Source organism: Stegostoma tigrinum, chromosome 19, assembly GCF_030684315.1.
Source record: "Stegostoma tigrinum isolate sSteTig4 chromosome 19, sSteTig4.hap1, whole genome shotgun sequence".
Lineage (NCBI taxonomy): Eukaryota > Metazoa > Chordata > Chondrichthyes > Orectolobiformes > Stegostomatidae > Stegostoma > Stegostoma tigrinum.
The window spans coordinates 31,376,742-31,392,493 of record NC_081372.1 but is presented as its reverse complement, the minus strand read 5'-3'; the positions used below and the strand labels follow the sequence as shown (position 1 = coordinate 31,392,493).

General features: G+C 37.0%; 1 protein-coding gene across 1 annotated transcript in view; it reads right to left on the bottom strand.

Annotated features, from left to right (window-relative positions):
* Nucleotides 1-15,752, bottom strand: part of prpf6 (PRP6 pre-mRNA processing factor 6 homolog (S. cerevisiae)) — a 69,995-nt gene that overhangs the window by 44,507 nt on the left and 9,736 nt on the right. The window contains exons 3-9 of the mRNA XM_048549918.2: nucleotides 13,996-14,114; nucleotides 10,434-10,512; nucleotides 9,900-10,076; nucleotides 3,758-3,913; nucleotides 3,482-3,576; nucleotides 2,004-2,160; nucleotides 128-290 (exon numbers count right to left, since the gene is read on the bottom strand). Of these exons, the coding sequence (XP_048405875.1) occupies nucleotides 128-290; nucleotides 2,004-2,160; nucleotides 3,482-3,576; nucleotides 3,758-3,913; nucleotides 9,900-10,076; nucleotides 10,434-10,512; nucleotides 13,996-14,114 (946 nt within the window). The remainder of the gene's footprint in view (nucleotides 1-127; nucleotides 291-2,003; nucleotides 2,161-3,481; nucleotides 3,577-3,757; nucleotides 3,914-9,899; nucleotides 10,077-10,433; nucleotides 10,513-13,995; nucleotides 14,115-15,752) is intronic.

Genomic DNA, 15,752 nt, shown 5'->3' with positions numbered 1-15,752 from the left:
TGTTCTGAGGAGGCATCACCAGACCCAAAATGTTAACTCTTTTCTCCTGCACAGATGCTGCCAGGCCTGTTAAGCTTTTCCAGCAACTTTGTTTTTGTTCCAGTTTAATTGCAAACCTAGTACTCACCTTTTCTCAAAACCCGTTTCTTGGCTCTAATGTCAGTTTCCAATTCTGCAGCTCGTATGTAGATACGCACAGACTGTGGCAGGTGTCGGACTGCATTTGCTACCACTGCTTTAGCGGTGTCACCAGGCTGAAGTCGAGCTGCTTCCAACCAAACATCTTCACTCTAGAAATATACAATGCAATTTACTGGAAATAAAATAAACTTTATTTACTTTTAAGTTTAAATTATCTTAAAGGTTATTACTGCTTTTTCTTACAAGCAGCAGTCTTCACAATTCCCAACCTTAATGCGGCATTAAGGTATCTCCGTATTCTCTTACGGAATCGGGTCTATATATCACACCTTTAACAGTTGCCAAATGCCTCAAAGTGGTAATCATAAAATAAATACATGGTTCTTATTCAAAATGGGTTAAAAAGGCAAATCATCTTCATACTACTTATATTATTACATACAAGAAAATTAAAGTAAGTAAAAGATATTTTATTTCAGGCTCCTAAGTTTACTGGGTAAAATTACAATTCTTTCCATTTTATATCATACCCACCTTTTGAAGAGGCATTCAAACTACCTCAACCTCTTAACTAGGCACAATTTACATATCCATTAGCTATTTGTTCATGCTAGCTATTCTCAAATACTGGGGGGGGGGGGGGGGGGGGAGAGCGAAACTGTGGCAGCAGTTGCTAATACAGACCGAATTAATGCTACAGCTAGCAATTTCCCACTAATCTTTTCAATGGCGGTCATTGCAACAAATAGATGTTGTAATATCAATAACTCAGCAAACAGTCAAAACCAAAGCTTTTCCACGTGTGTGGCTGAAATCCTGATACCCATTTCTTGTTCAATTTTCTGGATCTATAAAGTAAATGCAAGAGTGAAGCACTATTCCCATAACTCAAATTATTTTACACCCTGGTGCATTGCCTATCTCCAAATAATCAGTGGTAGACCTTTTAGTTAACGTGGGATTATGCTCTAGACTTTCTAATCCTGCAACATACAATAACCTCTTCTCATCCCATCTTGATAATTTACCACAAAGTTTACACAGCCTCTCTAAACACTTGCTCTCAATCTATTTTTCTTCCCTTTTTTTACATGAATGATCAGCTATGTTAAAGACACTATATGAGGCTACGCAAGGAGCACAATATTGCCTCTGATTCTGAGAGAACACTCAAGAGAGGGAAAAAAATAACTGCATGAATTCCAGTTTTAAAAAAAGGAAAAAATGCATCACAGAGAACAAGCAGTCTCATTGACAGTTTTTCCCTTTTGGTACAAGGCGCTATTAGCTCTAAAAGCAGCAAGGGAATTTCATAATTATCAAGAATTTTAGTTTGCACAAAAATGAACACACTAGGGTGTGCATTTTTAGCTAAGTTTCTGCTGCTGAGCAAGTGTTTATGAAGAAATAAGCTGTTATGGACATATAGAAATTACAGAAATATACCACAGCTTCTTGACACAACAAACACAAAAGCCATCCATAAATATGAATCACATTTAAATATTATGAAATGAAATACATATTAGCATATTAAAAACAAAGAATTTCAGGGTATGGTAATTTATACAAAAACAAAGCTGCTGGAAAAGCTCAGCAGGTCTTGCAGCATCTGTGCAGAAAAAAAGTTAACAGGGTTCTGAGGAAGGATCACCAGATCTGAAACATTAACTGTGTTTTCTTTCCTACACAGATGTTGCCATACCTGCTGAGCTTTTCCAGCAACTTTGTTTTTGTACATATTACCATACCCTGAAATATAATCTGATTAAACTAAATGGAACAAAGTCCTCATTAAATGAAATACTTAAGTGAAAAGCACATTCAAGGCACAACATCAAGCCACCTGAAACACTGAATACCTTCGGGCACATCTCTGTTCCCTTCATAATAAGGTTCCTGGCCACCTGCAGTTTTCCTGTTACTTCCTCAAGCCTTGCAGATGCAATCCATGCCGGAGGATGGTGAGGATTGGTCTCGCGTACTGATTTAAGCAGTAATCTGGCTTTTTTAATGTCACTGTTACAAGAACATACAATTCAATATTTAAGCAGACTTTCTCTTTCCAAATTCTTAAACATTATTGTTTAAGCACCACATTTGAAAAGAAATCATGAAAACATCTGCACTTCTGGTTAGTGTATTTCAGTAGTAAATCACTCATTTGTTTAAAAAAAGTAGCACTAAAAAAATTTCAAGAATATCAAAATCATGATCAATTATGATGGAGCAAGTCAGTTCCTCAAAAACTGCCCCAATCATCATGACATTAACTTGCTAAACAACCATGTCAGACAATATAATGCTGCCAATTGTTATTTCATAACAGAAGTGCTTGAGGAGTGTTTTAGCACTTACTATTAAAATTCTTTACCTGCAAAAAAGCTGTGACATATTACCATTCTTGTTAATATTTCTATTTCTTTCCACGAAGTTCTGAAATATCTTTAATCTTGTTTGCATTTAATTTTGACTTAAGCTGGTACATATTGTTTATATACAGTTCAACAGAATGGAAAAAGAATGACACTATCAAGCGTTCAGATCAAATCAAGGCTTTGCTGTGCTTGTTCAACAATAGGAAGGAAAACATCAAGTAAAACAAAATCAAAACAACAAGAGCTTCAGGTCTCAAATCACAATGGACTGCACAACTGAATTTCTCATGATGGACAAAGGTCGGTTGGACAAGGTGGTGAATCGTTCGGATTTAGTTTTAAATACATTTTAGGCCTTCACTACAGCAGTTCATCAGTATCAAGCCAATCCTGTGATTAATAGCAAGGAGGCCTGGGGTAAATTTCTGATTAGGCTCAGGGCTCTAACTTGAAATCTCTGTGACTAAGGTCAACAACAGAAATATTTATGGATTGGTCCAAGCAGAGTAATCCTTCCTTTTGGAACTTGGAACTTTCTGGGCAAGAACCACTTGTGTGGGGCTCAGTGCTTTCCCCAGCTCCCTAAGAACATAATGGTAAATGTCTCAACATCCTGTTTAATAATTTGCAATGTTTCTGAAAACCATACGCTCAGCAGTATGAATACAAAGTAAAACATCAATTACAACTTTAGATACTATCATTTTAATTTTACTTTTTAAACTGGAGATTTCCTTATTTCCACAAATGGTAGGAAATAAAAACAATAGGTAAGATATGATTTTTATTGTAACAGATGGTTACTACGTGTACACAAGTGGTAAACAGAAGACACTGCTGGTGATTTTAAAAAGTACAATAGTTTAGATTGTTTATCTGAATTACTGTGTACAATATATGCAGTCAGAAATAAATGTGACCTTTTCACGAAGTTGTTTGAATTCTAATTCCTAACCACTTACTTAATATCTCCACCGTGGGTTGGAATCATTGAGTTCAAGTCGGTCAGGTAGCCTTTAGGATCAACAACAGTTTGTCCACTGACTGAATCGGACACCTCAAATAAAGCAAACAATTATATTTACAATGTCCAGGGCAAAGATTAAAAGAAAAGTCTATATTTTAGGTTCTATAGTTCTGTTCAGAAATCCAGTTACATTATTTTAGCACTATTGTAAAATAACATGTTATACTGCATACATTTAGTCACTTCATTAACCAGATTGTAAGTTACTCACTTGGCTCAACCTCATGTCCATCAAGGTGTTTCGGGCTTGACCAATTTTTCTCATGTCTAATTCTCCTGATCCAGGTGTCATAAGGCCTGGTGTCATTCCACCTGGGTATGGTGTATTCAAGCCACCAGGGTAAGGCGAGGTCAAACCAGAAAATTGCTGCAATTAAAACATCACGTCAAGTTATTCACTGAAATATCAAACAATACATAATTATAGTAAGAAATCCATTTTTTCTTTACAAATTAGGCCAAAATTAGTTTTTAATTGATTCAGTACAAAAAATAAAATAAAATTAGGTGTTTCATTATCCAATCTCAGACCATCAGATTCAATTTCAAATAAATTTATTTTGAAAATTACAAGTATCTAACTGAAAGCCATTAAAAACTCAGAAGTTAAGCAATTCATTGACAAAACTGTCAACTGATAAACCATCAGTGGAAACAGAGTGATGTTTGGTACAGGATAACTTACTTTCAATTTATTTTCCTAACACACATCCTGTTCTCTCATTTAAATAAACAATCTCACATTTATATTCAGGATTTATTCTGCTTTTTATATAGTTAGAGTATAGAATTTCAAAACAGGTGTAGGATCACCTGTTGAACCAATTTCATCATTCCATACAATCATCTTATACTCAAATTCAAATTCTGCCACCAAATTTTTGATTCTTCAGACACCTAAAATATACTTAGCTTTAAATATACCGAATGCTCGACATTGAGACTACCTTCGGGGTAGTAAAAATCCTTAGATAAAGCAGAAATTTCTTCAAAGCATTAAATGACCCTGGCCTCATCAGGGGTTTGTGTACTCCTGTTATTTTCCAGCTCCCATCCCCCTCCCCAGACCTGAAGAAGGGTCTAGGCCCAAACTGTCAACTCTCCTGCTCCTTTGATGCTGCCTGGCCAGCTGTGTTTGTCCACAGCCCCACGCAATATTGACAGTGTCAAATTTTATTTCTTGGAATTTCCGTGGAGACAATATTTACTTGAGCCATTCTCTTAATTTTAATGTAATTGTAAATGCCCTTGCAATATATTTCTATATTCCTGACTAGCTTACTTTCATTTCTTGTTTTTAAATAAACTTTTTTTTGGCTCTTTGCTGGTGTCTAAAACATTCCCCATCGTCTGGCATATTTTTATTATTTGCAATGTTATAACCCTTCTCTTCTAAGTTAATACTACAGTTAATGTCTTTAGGAAGACACAGTTGGATCTTTCAGTTTTCTTTGAATAGAATTTTTTTCAAATTTTCTTGAAGTTTTCCCATTATTCACCTCACACTTTTTAGTAAATTTACCCAATCAAACTTAGCTAGCTCTGCCCACATACCCATTTAACTGGCTCTAAAGATTTTAGTTTGTATACTCCGTTTCTTCCAGTCATATACTGGTTATCAGCACTTGCATTGCTACCCTGCACTACTGCCTTACCCCTTTCACAATTTCTGAAACCTCCAATCAGAAATAGAGACTTGTAAGCATGAAAACAGACCCTTTGGTTCAACTTGTTTGAGCCGTCCAGTCATCCCAATCTGGCCTAGTCCCATTTGCCAGCATTTAGCCCACACACTGGATCCAAAACAATAACTTCTTTTTTTTCCCTTCACAGATGCTGCCAAAACTGATGAGCTTTTCCAGCAACTTTGTTTTTATTCGCTCTAAATGTATCCTATTTATATACCCATCCAGATCCTTCTTAAAATGTTGTGATTGCAGTTCCCTCCACTACCTCCGCTATCAGCTCATTCCACATATGCATCACCCTCTGTGTGAAAAAAAAAGTTAGCTCTCAGGTCCTTTTTAAGTCTTTTTCCTCTGACCATAAACCTACACCCTCTAGTGCTGGACTCCGCCACTCTAGGCAAGAGACCTTGGCTATTCATCCCATCCATGCCTCTCATGATTTGAAAACCTCTATAAAAAAGGTCAACCCCTCAGCCTCCGACACTCCAGGCAAAAAAAAAACATGAGCCTATTCATTCTCTCCCCACAACTGAAATCCTCCAGTCCTGGCAACATCCTTGAAGGTCTTTTCTGCTCCCTCTCAAAATTTACCAACATCTTTCCTATAAAAGGGAGACCAGAATTGTACACACTATTCTTAAAAAGGCCTCACCTGTACAGCTGCAACATGATATCCCAACTCCTATGGTCACTGTTGTGACCAATGCAAGTATGCCAAACGCCTTCTTCACTACCCTGTCTACCAGTGACTCCACTTTCAAGGAACTATGCACCTGCACCCCTAAGTCTCTTTGTTCTGCAACACTCCCCAGGATCCTACCATTAACTGTACAAGTCCTGCCCTGGTGTGCCTCACCATGAACCCATCTTCCAAATATTTAATTTAAAGTCTTCTACATGGACCTAGTTATATGACTCACCAAAATACTGATCAGTGCCTGATTATGAAATGCATTTCACCCATGCCAATCATTGAGCCATGTATTTAACTCTCTCATCTTTACCTGATGCCAAATTACTTGAGATTCAGGTATTAATTCAGAGATCATCTTCTTGCGGTTCTGCTTTTCAATTTAGCCTCTAGCTGTTCATACTCCCTCAATGGAACCTCTGTCAGTATGTCATTGGTACCAAATGCACGTAACGACCTAATCCTTATTCTTCCTCCATAAATTTCTCTCCATTGCAGAAGTGATGTCCTTATCTTTGGCACTGAGATTACAGGGACCTACAGTCAGAAAATCATATCTATCCCAGTAAATATACTGTTCCCTGCTATACTGCATTCTTTCATGCACCCCACTTTCATGGCTTCCTGCCCAAGGCTGCTATGGTCAGTTTGTTCATCCACCCTGCAGTTCCTGTTCTCATCCACAAAAAGTTCAAGAACCTCAAACTTTTTGCACAATTGCAAGGACAATATGTATCAACCAGAGCAGATCAATGGGATCTTGGCTTAAACACCTCATACAAAGCACAGCATCTTTAAAAAATTATAGCACTCCTTCAATGCAATACGAAGTCCAGCCTTTTGCACGTGCTCAAGCTTTGCTTGGCCTTGAACTCAAAACTGACCAACTCGGAGACCCAAGTACTGCTGGTTGAGTTGGCTGACAGATACCCAAATATCTCAAACGTTATGCTTGAAATTTACAAGTTACTATTCTAATTTGCATCTGTTACTGCAAAGGAGTATCAATGTTAACCAGAATAACTGCTGCATATCCTACAATGGGCACATGACCCAGTGTCACTCAAATTACTAGTTACTAGTTATAACAGATTTTTCAAAAATATCTGCAGGTTTATATCAGAGTTTAAAGTTATCACGGCATAGATAAGGAGTGCTCTGAATGGTGCTATGCTATGAAGTTCCTTCCACAATTACAACTAATTCAATGAAAGTAATCGACAGATGTCAAAACTGCTAAAACTTCCACTGCCATCTGGTGGTTAAAGCAAAGTTATAGAGAAAAAAAATCACTGTCAGACTGCTGTATTAAAATGCATTCACAAAATCCAATAGGCTCAAATACATTTTTACAGTTATTGCACTATTTTCATATACTTTTAAGAGTCACGGAGCACAGAAACAGACCTTCAGTCCAACCAATCCATTCCAACCATAACCAGAGATTAAACTAGTCCCAACTGCCTGCGCTGGGACCACATTCCTCCAAAGTTCTCTTATTCATGTACTTATCCAAAATGTCTTTTGAATATTGTCACTGTACTGCCACTTCCTCTGGAAGTTCATTCCATGGATGTAAAAAAGTTACCCACATGTCTGTTGTAAAATCTTTCTCCTGTCACTCTAAAAATATGCTCCCTAGTCTTGAAAGCCCCCACCATAGAGTTCAGACACTTGCCACTCTGTTTGTCTTTATCCCTCATGATTTTAAATGTCCCAGCCTTTCCCTAGGACTCAAACCTTCAATTCCTGGCAACATCCTGGTAATTTTTTTCTGAACTCTCTCCAGCTTGATAATATCCTTCCTATAATAGAGTGACCAGAAATACAGACAGCATTCCAGAAAAGGCCTCACCAATGTCCTGTACAATCTCCTATTCTCAAAAAGTATGAAAAATGAAAGCAAGCATGCTAAACGCCTTCCTATCCACACTGCCTACATGAGACACGAACTCCAAATAATTATGCACCTGAACCCGTAGGTCTTCCTGTTCTACATCCTTAACCAAGGCCCCTCTTTTAACTGTAAGTCCTGCCCTTGTTTGTTTCACCAAAATGTAGTATCTCACACTTATCCAAATTAAACTCCATCTGCCATTCCTCAGCTCAATGACCCAATCGATCGAGATCTCTTTGTAATCTTGGACAACCATCTTCAGTGTTCACTATACCACCAATTTGTGTCCTCTACAAACTTACTAGCCATGTCTTCAATATTCCCATCTATATAAACAACAATCAAAAGTTGTCCCAGCACTGACCTTTGTGGAACACGCCTGGTAACAGACCTTCAGTTCGAAAAACAACCTTTTACCACCATGCTGTCTCCTGCTGTTAAGCCAATATTTTTATCCAATTGGTAAGCTCATCCTCAATGCCATAGGATCTAACTTTGCTAATTAGTCCAGCCAGTTAAAATATGTAACCTCGTGGCTCGGCATAACCCGTACTCTACCATTACAATTAAGCCAGGAGATCAAGCCTGGTTCAACAAAAATTGCAGGAGGGTATGTCAGGAGCAGAACCAGACATCAAAAAGTGAGGTGTCAACTTGGTGAGGATACTACACATGCTTACATGCCAATAGTGGAAGCAGCATGCAACCTCTACTATCTCGAAGGACAAGGACACAGATGCAATAGGAAAACTTACAACTGCAAATTCTCCTCCAAGTCTCATTCTGACTTGGAGCAATGTCACTGTTTACTGTCACTGGAACTCATTTCTTAACAACATTGTGTGTGCCACATTGCCCAGACTGCAACAGTTTAAGCAAGGAGCTCAACAGCACCTTCTCCAGGGGAATTAGGGATGGTCAACAGATGCTGGTCCGGCCATCTACTCCCACATCTCATGAATGAAAATACATAAAAATGGTAATAACCAAATACTAAGTATTTTGCATGAAAAATGCTGTGTAGCTAGTCACTTTCTCTAGTCCAAGTAGGACGCACCAATAATGTTTCCAACATATCCATTATTTTATGAAACCGACATTTGAACTTACATCTGTAGAACACTGAGCCTTCTCTAACTATCTGTGATTGGATTTTTCAGTGCAAAAAAAGTCAAATAAACAAGAATAATCAGTAATGTTGTCACAACATTACCCAATGAATTTACTTATTTTCTTAAGATCGTCAAGCTCTGGATATTCCAATCCATCTGTATTGTGACAGCGCTCCGATCTGAGCGGATACTATTTTTGGCCAAGTCAGTGCCCCAATAAAAATTTCATTCAATAGATCACAGATTGAAACTGAAATAAAAACAATGAGGTATCCTTTCACCGAAACGCCAGTATCCCAAAATTTTTCTTTTCCAATACTCACGTCAGAGAGAATTCTCTCTCTTTCACATCTGTAGAGCTTAATTTAACAGTGGCTTCAATTCCCCGCCTTGAGAATCTGACAGCCTTTTCCTAAAGCCTTCACACAACTGAATTCAAGACTTTTTCAATTTCAAATAACCCTTTCAAGGGGTTTAACCAAACACTTCTGGTCTGGAACTTCAAAATGAAACTCCTTACACCAACTAATCTGCTGTTTTCACTGTAGCAAACTATCCCCTTTCACCAGGGGCAACTGTTTCAAACATCTAGCATCAGCCAAGATTTCTGCAAAACCCACCAAATTAAAACCCAAAAGCTTTTTTGCAGGCTATATGTATTTCCCCAGTTCAAAAAATAATTTTGACCTTCTAAAGTGGAAGCCTATTGCACAACTATTGACTTTGTCTTCTTGTAAAAATTCTTTCAACAAAAATAAATCATACCATATACTATGAACTATCTTTCATACTGTTTTTAAAAATCACCACAGCTACAGAAACACTTACAAGTTATTCATTAAACCCTTTCGGACACAGTCCAAAATTCAGATATATGAGGACAAAACCAAATGCTTAAAATAAATGACAATACATATAAATCCCATGTTATATCACTGTAGTTACATATGTAGTTATATACTGACCGTCTGTCTGGGATCTACGGATGTATGTTGTTCTCCAGTTTGTAAATGTTTGGCAAAGAAACTATCTGGTACAGGTGTTAGTTTTTCATAGCGAGGATTTCGTTGACGTTTGTTACGAGCATCTCCAACTTCCGGGATACTTAACCATTCTTCTTCTGTAACTTCTGAAAGTTTTCTCTGAAGAGAATTTTTTTTTAAAAATGTCATAAACATCAAACTATTCCTAAAATAGCAAAATTATTTACTTACAAATCAATCTATAACAGCGCATTATACCCCAAACACACTTACAAGCAGGTAGAACATAGGTGCATACTCTGTGGTGAAACTGCACACCTAAATTTCAGCTATGTCTCCTCAGGTACAGAGGAAAGTGGCAGGTCTAACTAGGACATTACTGCACCACGCAACACTACAAAACTCAGTCAACTAAAATGTTGCATTATACAGAGAAGTCAATGAAACGGGTAAAATGGGGATAAAAAGCCTTTCAGGCAGAATTTTATGCCAAAAAGACAAGAGGTAATTAATTACCTTCAGATCAGAAAATTGCTGCTGGATTTTTGGACGTTCCATACGGTACTTTTCAATTTCTTCTTTTTCCCGCTGTTCCCTGTTCAATAAGATGAACATTTTAAATTTAAAACAAACACACTCAACGCAAAATACTTGCCTTCAACTGTTAACATTAAATACCTTCTTGAACAAATTTCTATTAACTACTTCCAGGAAATGTAGTACAAAGAAAATTAGAACAAAACCTGGTCTTCTAAATGGAACCAAAATTTGAAACATTCATTGTATTTGATTGTTGTAGACAAGAAGTTACCACAATTAAATGGTATAAAAACCTCTCAAATTACTCTACAGCTTCCAGTGAACTGATATAAATCAAAGGGCAATTTTAGAAGAACCAACAGTTTAATCAATTCACTTAACTAGTTATTTATTGCACAGTTCTTAGCAACATTTACTAAAAAACACAGGAATAAGGATTATTTACAATAGCTGATATCTACAACAATGCTCAAGCAGGCTGGTACATAGTACTGATGTTTAGCTACTAATTTGAGCCATTCCATTAGCACCACTGTTCAGCCATTTCCCTTTGAGGAAATGATATTAAGTGCATTCATTGAATTAATAGTTAATTCCAGCCTCATTACCATTTATGAAACTTTTTCCAGATTTATCACCTCTCGTGGGGAGGCACAATATTATTTGAAACTTAGAAAACAAGACAGTAAAAAACATTTTGATTAATTGTGAAATTAACACAACTCATTTGGTTTACTGTATAAAACAGCATACATTTTTCACGGCCTTGGAAAGGCCAAGTGTTTTCAACACAATGTATAATTCTGATGAAGTCTGCAACTAGATGTATTCCTTGATGCAATCACTTTGATCAACTAAAAGGTGATTGTCCCGAAAAACTCAACTTAAAGTTAAAACAAAAACAGCTTAAGAGCATTTGTCTGATGCCAAAATGTGAAAAAGATACCCAACATGAACTTTTAAAATATATATATTAATCTGTCTCAGTGCTCCATATCATGTTATAGAATACACTGTCGCAGAAGGACAAACATAAAACATTCGTCCAGAATTTGCAGGAATACAGTGGTGCCTGAATAATAGATGCCAATCAAAAAGTTGGCTAGGAGGAATTACAAATCAACAGAAGTGTTGGATAAGTTACAAGTGTCCACCATTAGCTTTACAAAAAATGGCTTTTGAAATTTCAACTTCCCCTTGATTTCTATTAATTTCTTGGAAAACCTTTTTAATCAATGTGCTCAGACACATTATGACACCCCTCTACAGCAGGTGGGATTTGAACATGGTCTTCTGATCCAAAGGTAGGCCACTACCAGTGTGCCAAAACAGCCCTATCAATTTCTTGTATTTGTACATTCATTACCTTTTAAGCTCATTGTAGAACATTTAATAATTAATAGTTATCTTTTCATTCAAGTGTATTAATGCCATTAATTACTAACAATTAAACTCTGGACCTTAATACCACAAAGTGTAGCTTTTCATTTCTACACGCAGTGAAATGTTCTGGGGAGATTTTTTAATATCTCTTCCTCTCACTTTCCATCTAATCTTACTATCTGATTTATCTTTCAATACCCAAGGTAACATTTAGTTCATCCACTCTAATTTATTCTTCTACTCAATTTCTCCACTTAATGTTTCTCAAGATTTAATTCACACTGGTTAAGAAGTAAAACTGTTAGGTCTATTGTTCACAATTGATCCGGTTGGTGTTTCTCAGATATTACTAATATTTGCACGACCATAACATACAGGGCAAGTAGAAATTTTGAGATGTGGGGTGCGGAAAACAAGTCTGAACAACAATCATGCAATGACATGAATCACTGCAGCAAACTATAGGCATTATTTTGTGGATGTGGACCACTTAAGCAGAAGAGAGGTACAATTTCTCTGCATGTTTCAAATGACTCTGCTATACCTTACAACTAAATATAGAGCACAAGATCTCGGATTTGTTGGAAGAAATGCAACTAAGAATCTGCAGACAATATTGTTCCAATATTTAGCACAAAGAAAAACCTACATTAGACTGCATATAAAAAATCTTTCATAAACCAATGGTGAACGTTTGATAATGCAGTGAAATTTTATTCATTTTAGCTACTGTATTCTCATGAGCTTCAGTGTATCAAATATCTTCATTCAATGGTAAAATAATTCATTAAAATACAGAGATTTGGATTAATAGTTATCTGCAGGTCTCTTGACAAATATCATGATGAATCAGGGAGCAGGAGTTAATCAATATCTAAGGAAGCTGCAGCTAAGTGCATGAATACATAAATAAACTTGCAGAATGGTCACATTAATTTCAAAAACATGGAGTATTACATTTTACCAAGACAGACAATATCACATTTGGAAAATCAGGATGTAAATGCAGCTTGGGAGGAAAGCAATTTGAATGGATTGATCGGCTGATTGATTTACTGTCACACGCACTAAAATACAGTGACAAGCTTGGTTTACGAGCTCGTAAACAAAGGCAGATCACAGGAAACAAAGGATGTACAGATCAAAAAGACTTGAGGCATACAGGTTGCATTATTTGAGGCTACAGTCCATTCAACAGTCCGAGCGCGGCCGGGAAGAAGCTGTTCCTGAACCTGCTTGTGTTCAGGCTTGTGTATCTGCGCACATGTTCAATCAGTAAAAATATTAACGTGAACTATTTGATAATAATAAAGGCAAATTATGCAAAGAGCTCTTTTCTAAAGATGTCAAAGTGAAAAAAACAGGCAATTCATACAAAAATGTGTATTGACCTCTGCTTGAAATGCCATTTCCTATCTGGTTGCTAGGACGCAGAGACACTTCAGAAGGTGCAAAAGATCTACAAGGATGAAGTCAGAATTTGAAGGTTATACGCATTGGAGATAATGAACAGGCTGAATCTCTTCCCTCTCAAAAACGGAAAGCAATGGTTGACCTGCTAAAGACCTTTCAAATTTGAAACAGTTTTGTTATTATTGTCACAAGAGTTTCTACCTGTGGGAGTCATAAAACAAGAAATCGCGAATACTGCAAGTCACCAGAAATTTAAACAGAGAATTCAAACTAAATTCTTATCCAGACAGGTGAGATTGCAGAATTCATTCCCTATAGGGAATGCACATTCTAGATATATTTAAGAGAAATCCATGTAAAAAATGACAAAAATAGGAGGGTTATGCAGGTCAAACTAGACAGGGAAAAAGGAAAGAGGGAGCAAAAACAGAGGTTGCTGGAAAAACTCAGCAGGTCTGACAGCACCTGTGGAGAAAAGAATCAGAGTTAACGTTTCAGGTCTAACGACCCCTCCTCAGAACCATTCTGAGAAAGGGTTACCAGAACCAAAACATTAACTCTGATTCTTTTCTCCACAGGTGCTGACAGACCCGCTGAGCTTTTCCAGCAAGTGCTGTTTTTGTTCCTGATTTAAGCATCAGCAGTTCTTTCCGTTTTTACAAGGAAAGAGGGTTGAAGTACACCTTGAACTGGTTAGGTCAGATGAACTGTCACTGATGTAAATTCTACATAATTTTCATACCTTCTATCTTTCCTCCTTTCATCCATTCGTTTGTCCAATGCAGCATAGATTGCATCAGCTTCTTCATCATCTTTCTCATATGGACCACTAGAGAATAAGCTTCCAGCATATCCGTTAAACTTAAAAAGAAAATAATTTCTTTAATACCTCCAAGATATCAAGTGAAAACCATCAGCTAATAAGACAAGATTTAGAGTTTTGTGCTTCATTGTGTAGGCAAGAAAGAAGAATGCTGAATGTATAGTACTTCCACTTAAGTATGTCAATGCTGGTGGTAAATGAAACTGAATTTTTCAAAATTGCAACTGAAAACCCATCTAGAAAATATTAAGAAAGCTATTACAGATTTGGAATTGATCACGTGTGATAAACCTTATTGAATACTTCAAAAAGAATTTTATTAAGTAGATAAGGGTAATGCTTTATATGTAATATAAAGATAAAATATTATGGAAACTGGGACAAAAGAACATAGTAGGAGCAGGAGTAGGTCATTCAGTCCCCAAGGCTGTTCCACAATTCTGAAAGGTGATGGCTGATCTGCCCTTGATTTCAACTTCTCTTTCATACCAGCTCTTTGTGAATCACAACTCCACGATATTAGAGAAAACACTTTTAAACATATTCAGTGATCTGGCCCAGAGTATTGTGGATGTCAGAGAATTCCAAAGATTAACTACCCTCCAGGAGAAGGAATTCCTTTGTATTTTCTCTGCGGCTGGTTCATATAAAAGAAAATCCCAATTCTCTCAATGCCTTAAACAGTTGTTACACCAATCCAAAATTGTTTCTGTAGTTTTGGTTGTGAACTATAATAGAAAAAGAACTGCTTTAAAAACCAAAGGGCTGTTGAAGGATTGCTGTACTTTTCAAAATCAAGTAAGGTGACAATCATTGTAAATACTGTTTACATAGCTGTAGGCTCAAACAGTAGTGGAAGACAAGTCCACACACAAGCTGGGGCTGAGGGGTATGAATAGTGCTTTAACCGGGAACAAGTAGTTGCTTGGTCTGTGGGCTTGAGAGTAGTTATCGATGATAAAGATCTTTTGACTGCCACCAACTATATGGTTGGCTCCCAGTTGCTGACCAGCTTGGGGAGGTGTGAAATGTTTTAGCAGAAACCATCGGACCTCTAGTGAAGGAGGAGCTGTTTTTGCTCCAGTGAAAACACATTTCAAGCCTGAGATTATTTCTCCTTTCCAGTTGCAATAAGCTGTGATTTTTAATTCATAAGTCAAAGACCTTCATAAGTGTGAACCCCATGCCTCCTGCAAACAAGTGAAGGTACCTGGGAAAGGGAGATCAAGAAGCAGCATTCTGATCAGCAAAAGGATCTTTTCAACTACGCTGAAGTACTGGGACCAGTGAACTGCCTTCCAAGATTTTCTCTCTGGCCATAATACTCTTGTTTTTACTTGCATGTCTGTTATCGTGTGTGTGTAGAGGGGGTGTATATAAAGGGTCTAGGGGTTTAACTTGGAACAAGTTGCATACAACTCGTCCAACAGTTTATAATTCTTTATCTATAGTCAGAATCTATTTATTTATAACAAATAGCCATTTTGCTAGGTACAGAAGCCTGGTCCATTGCTTTGTAAATTTGGATCTGAAACTGGGGATTTCTGTGCTGTTTAAAATATTTAAGTTTTGCAATTACTCTAAAAATGCCAGGTTTGATTTCCTGCAAGCTACCCCACTGATATGTTCCTTAACACCTTGGTTAATCACATGTAATTCATTCTTCTGAATCCTTT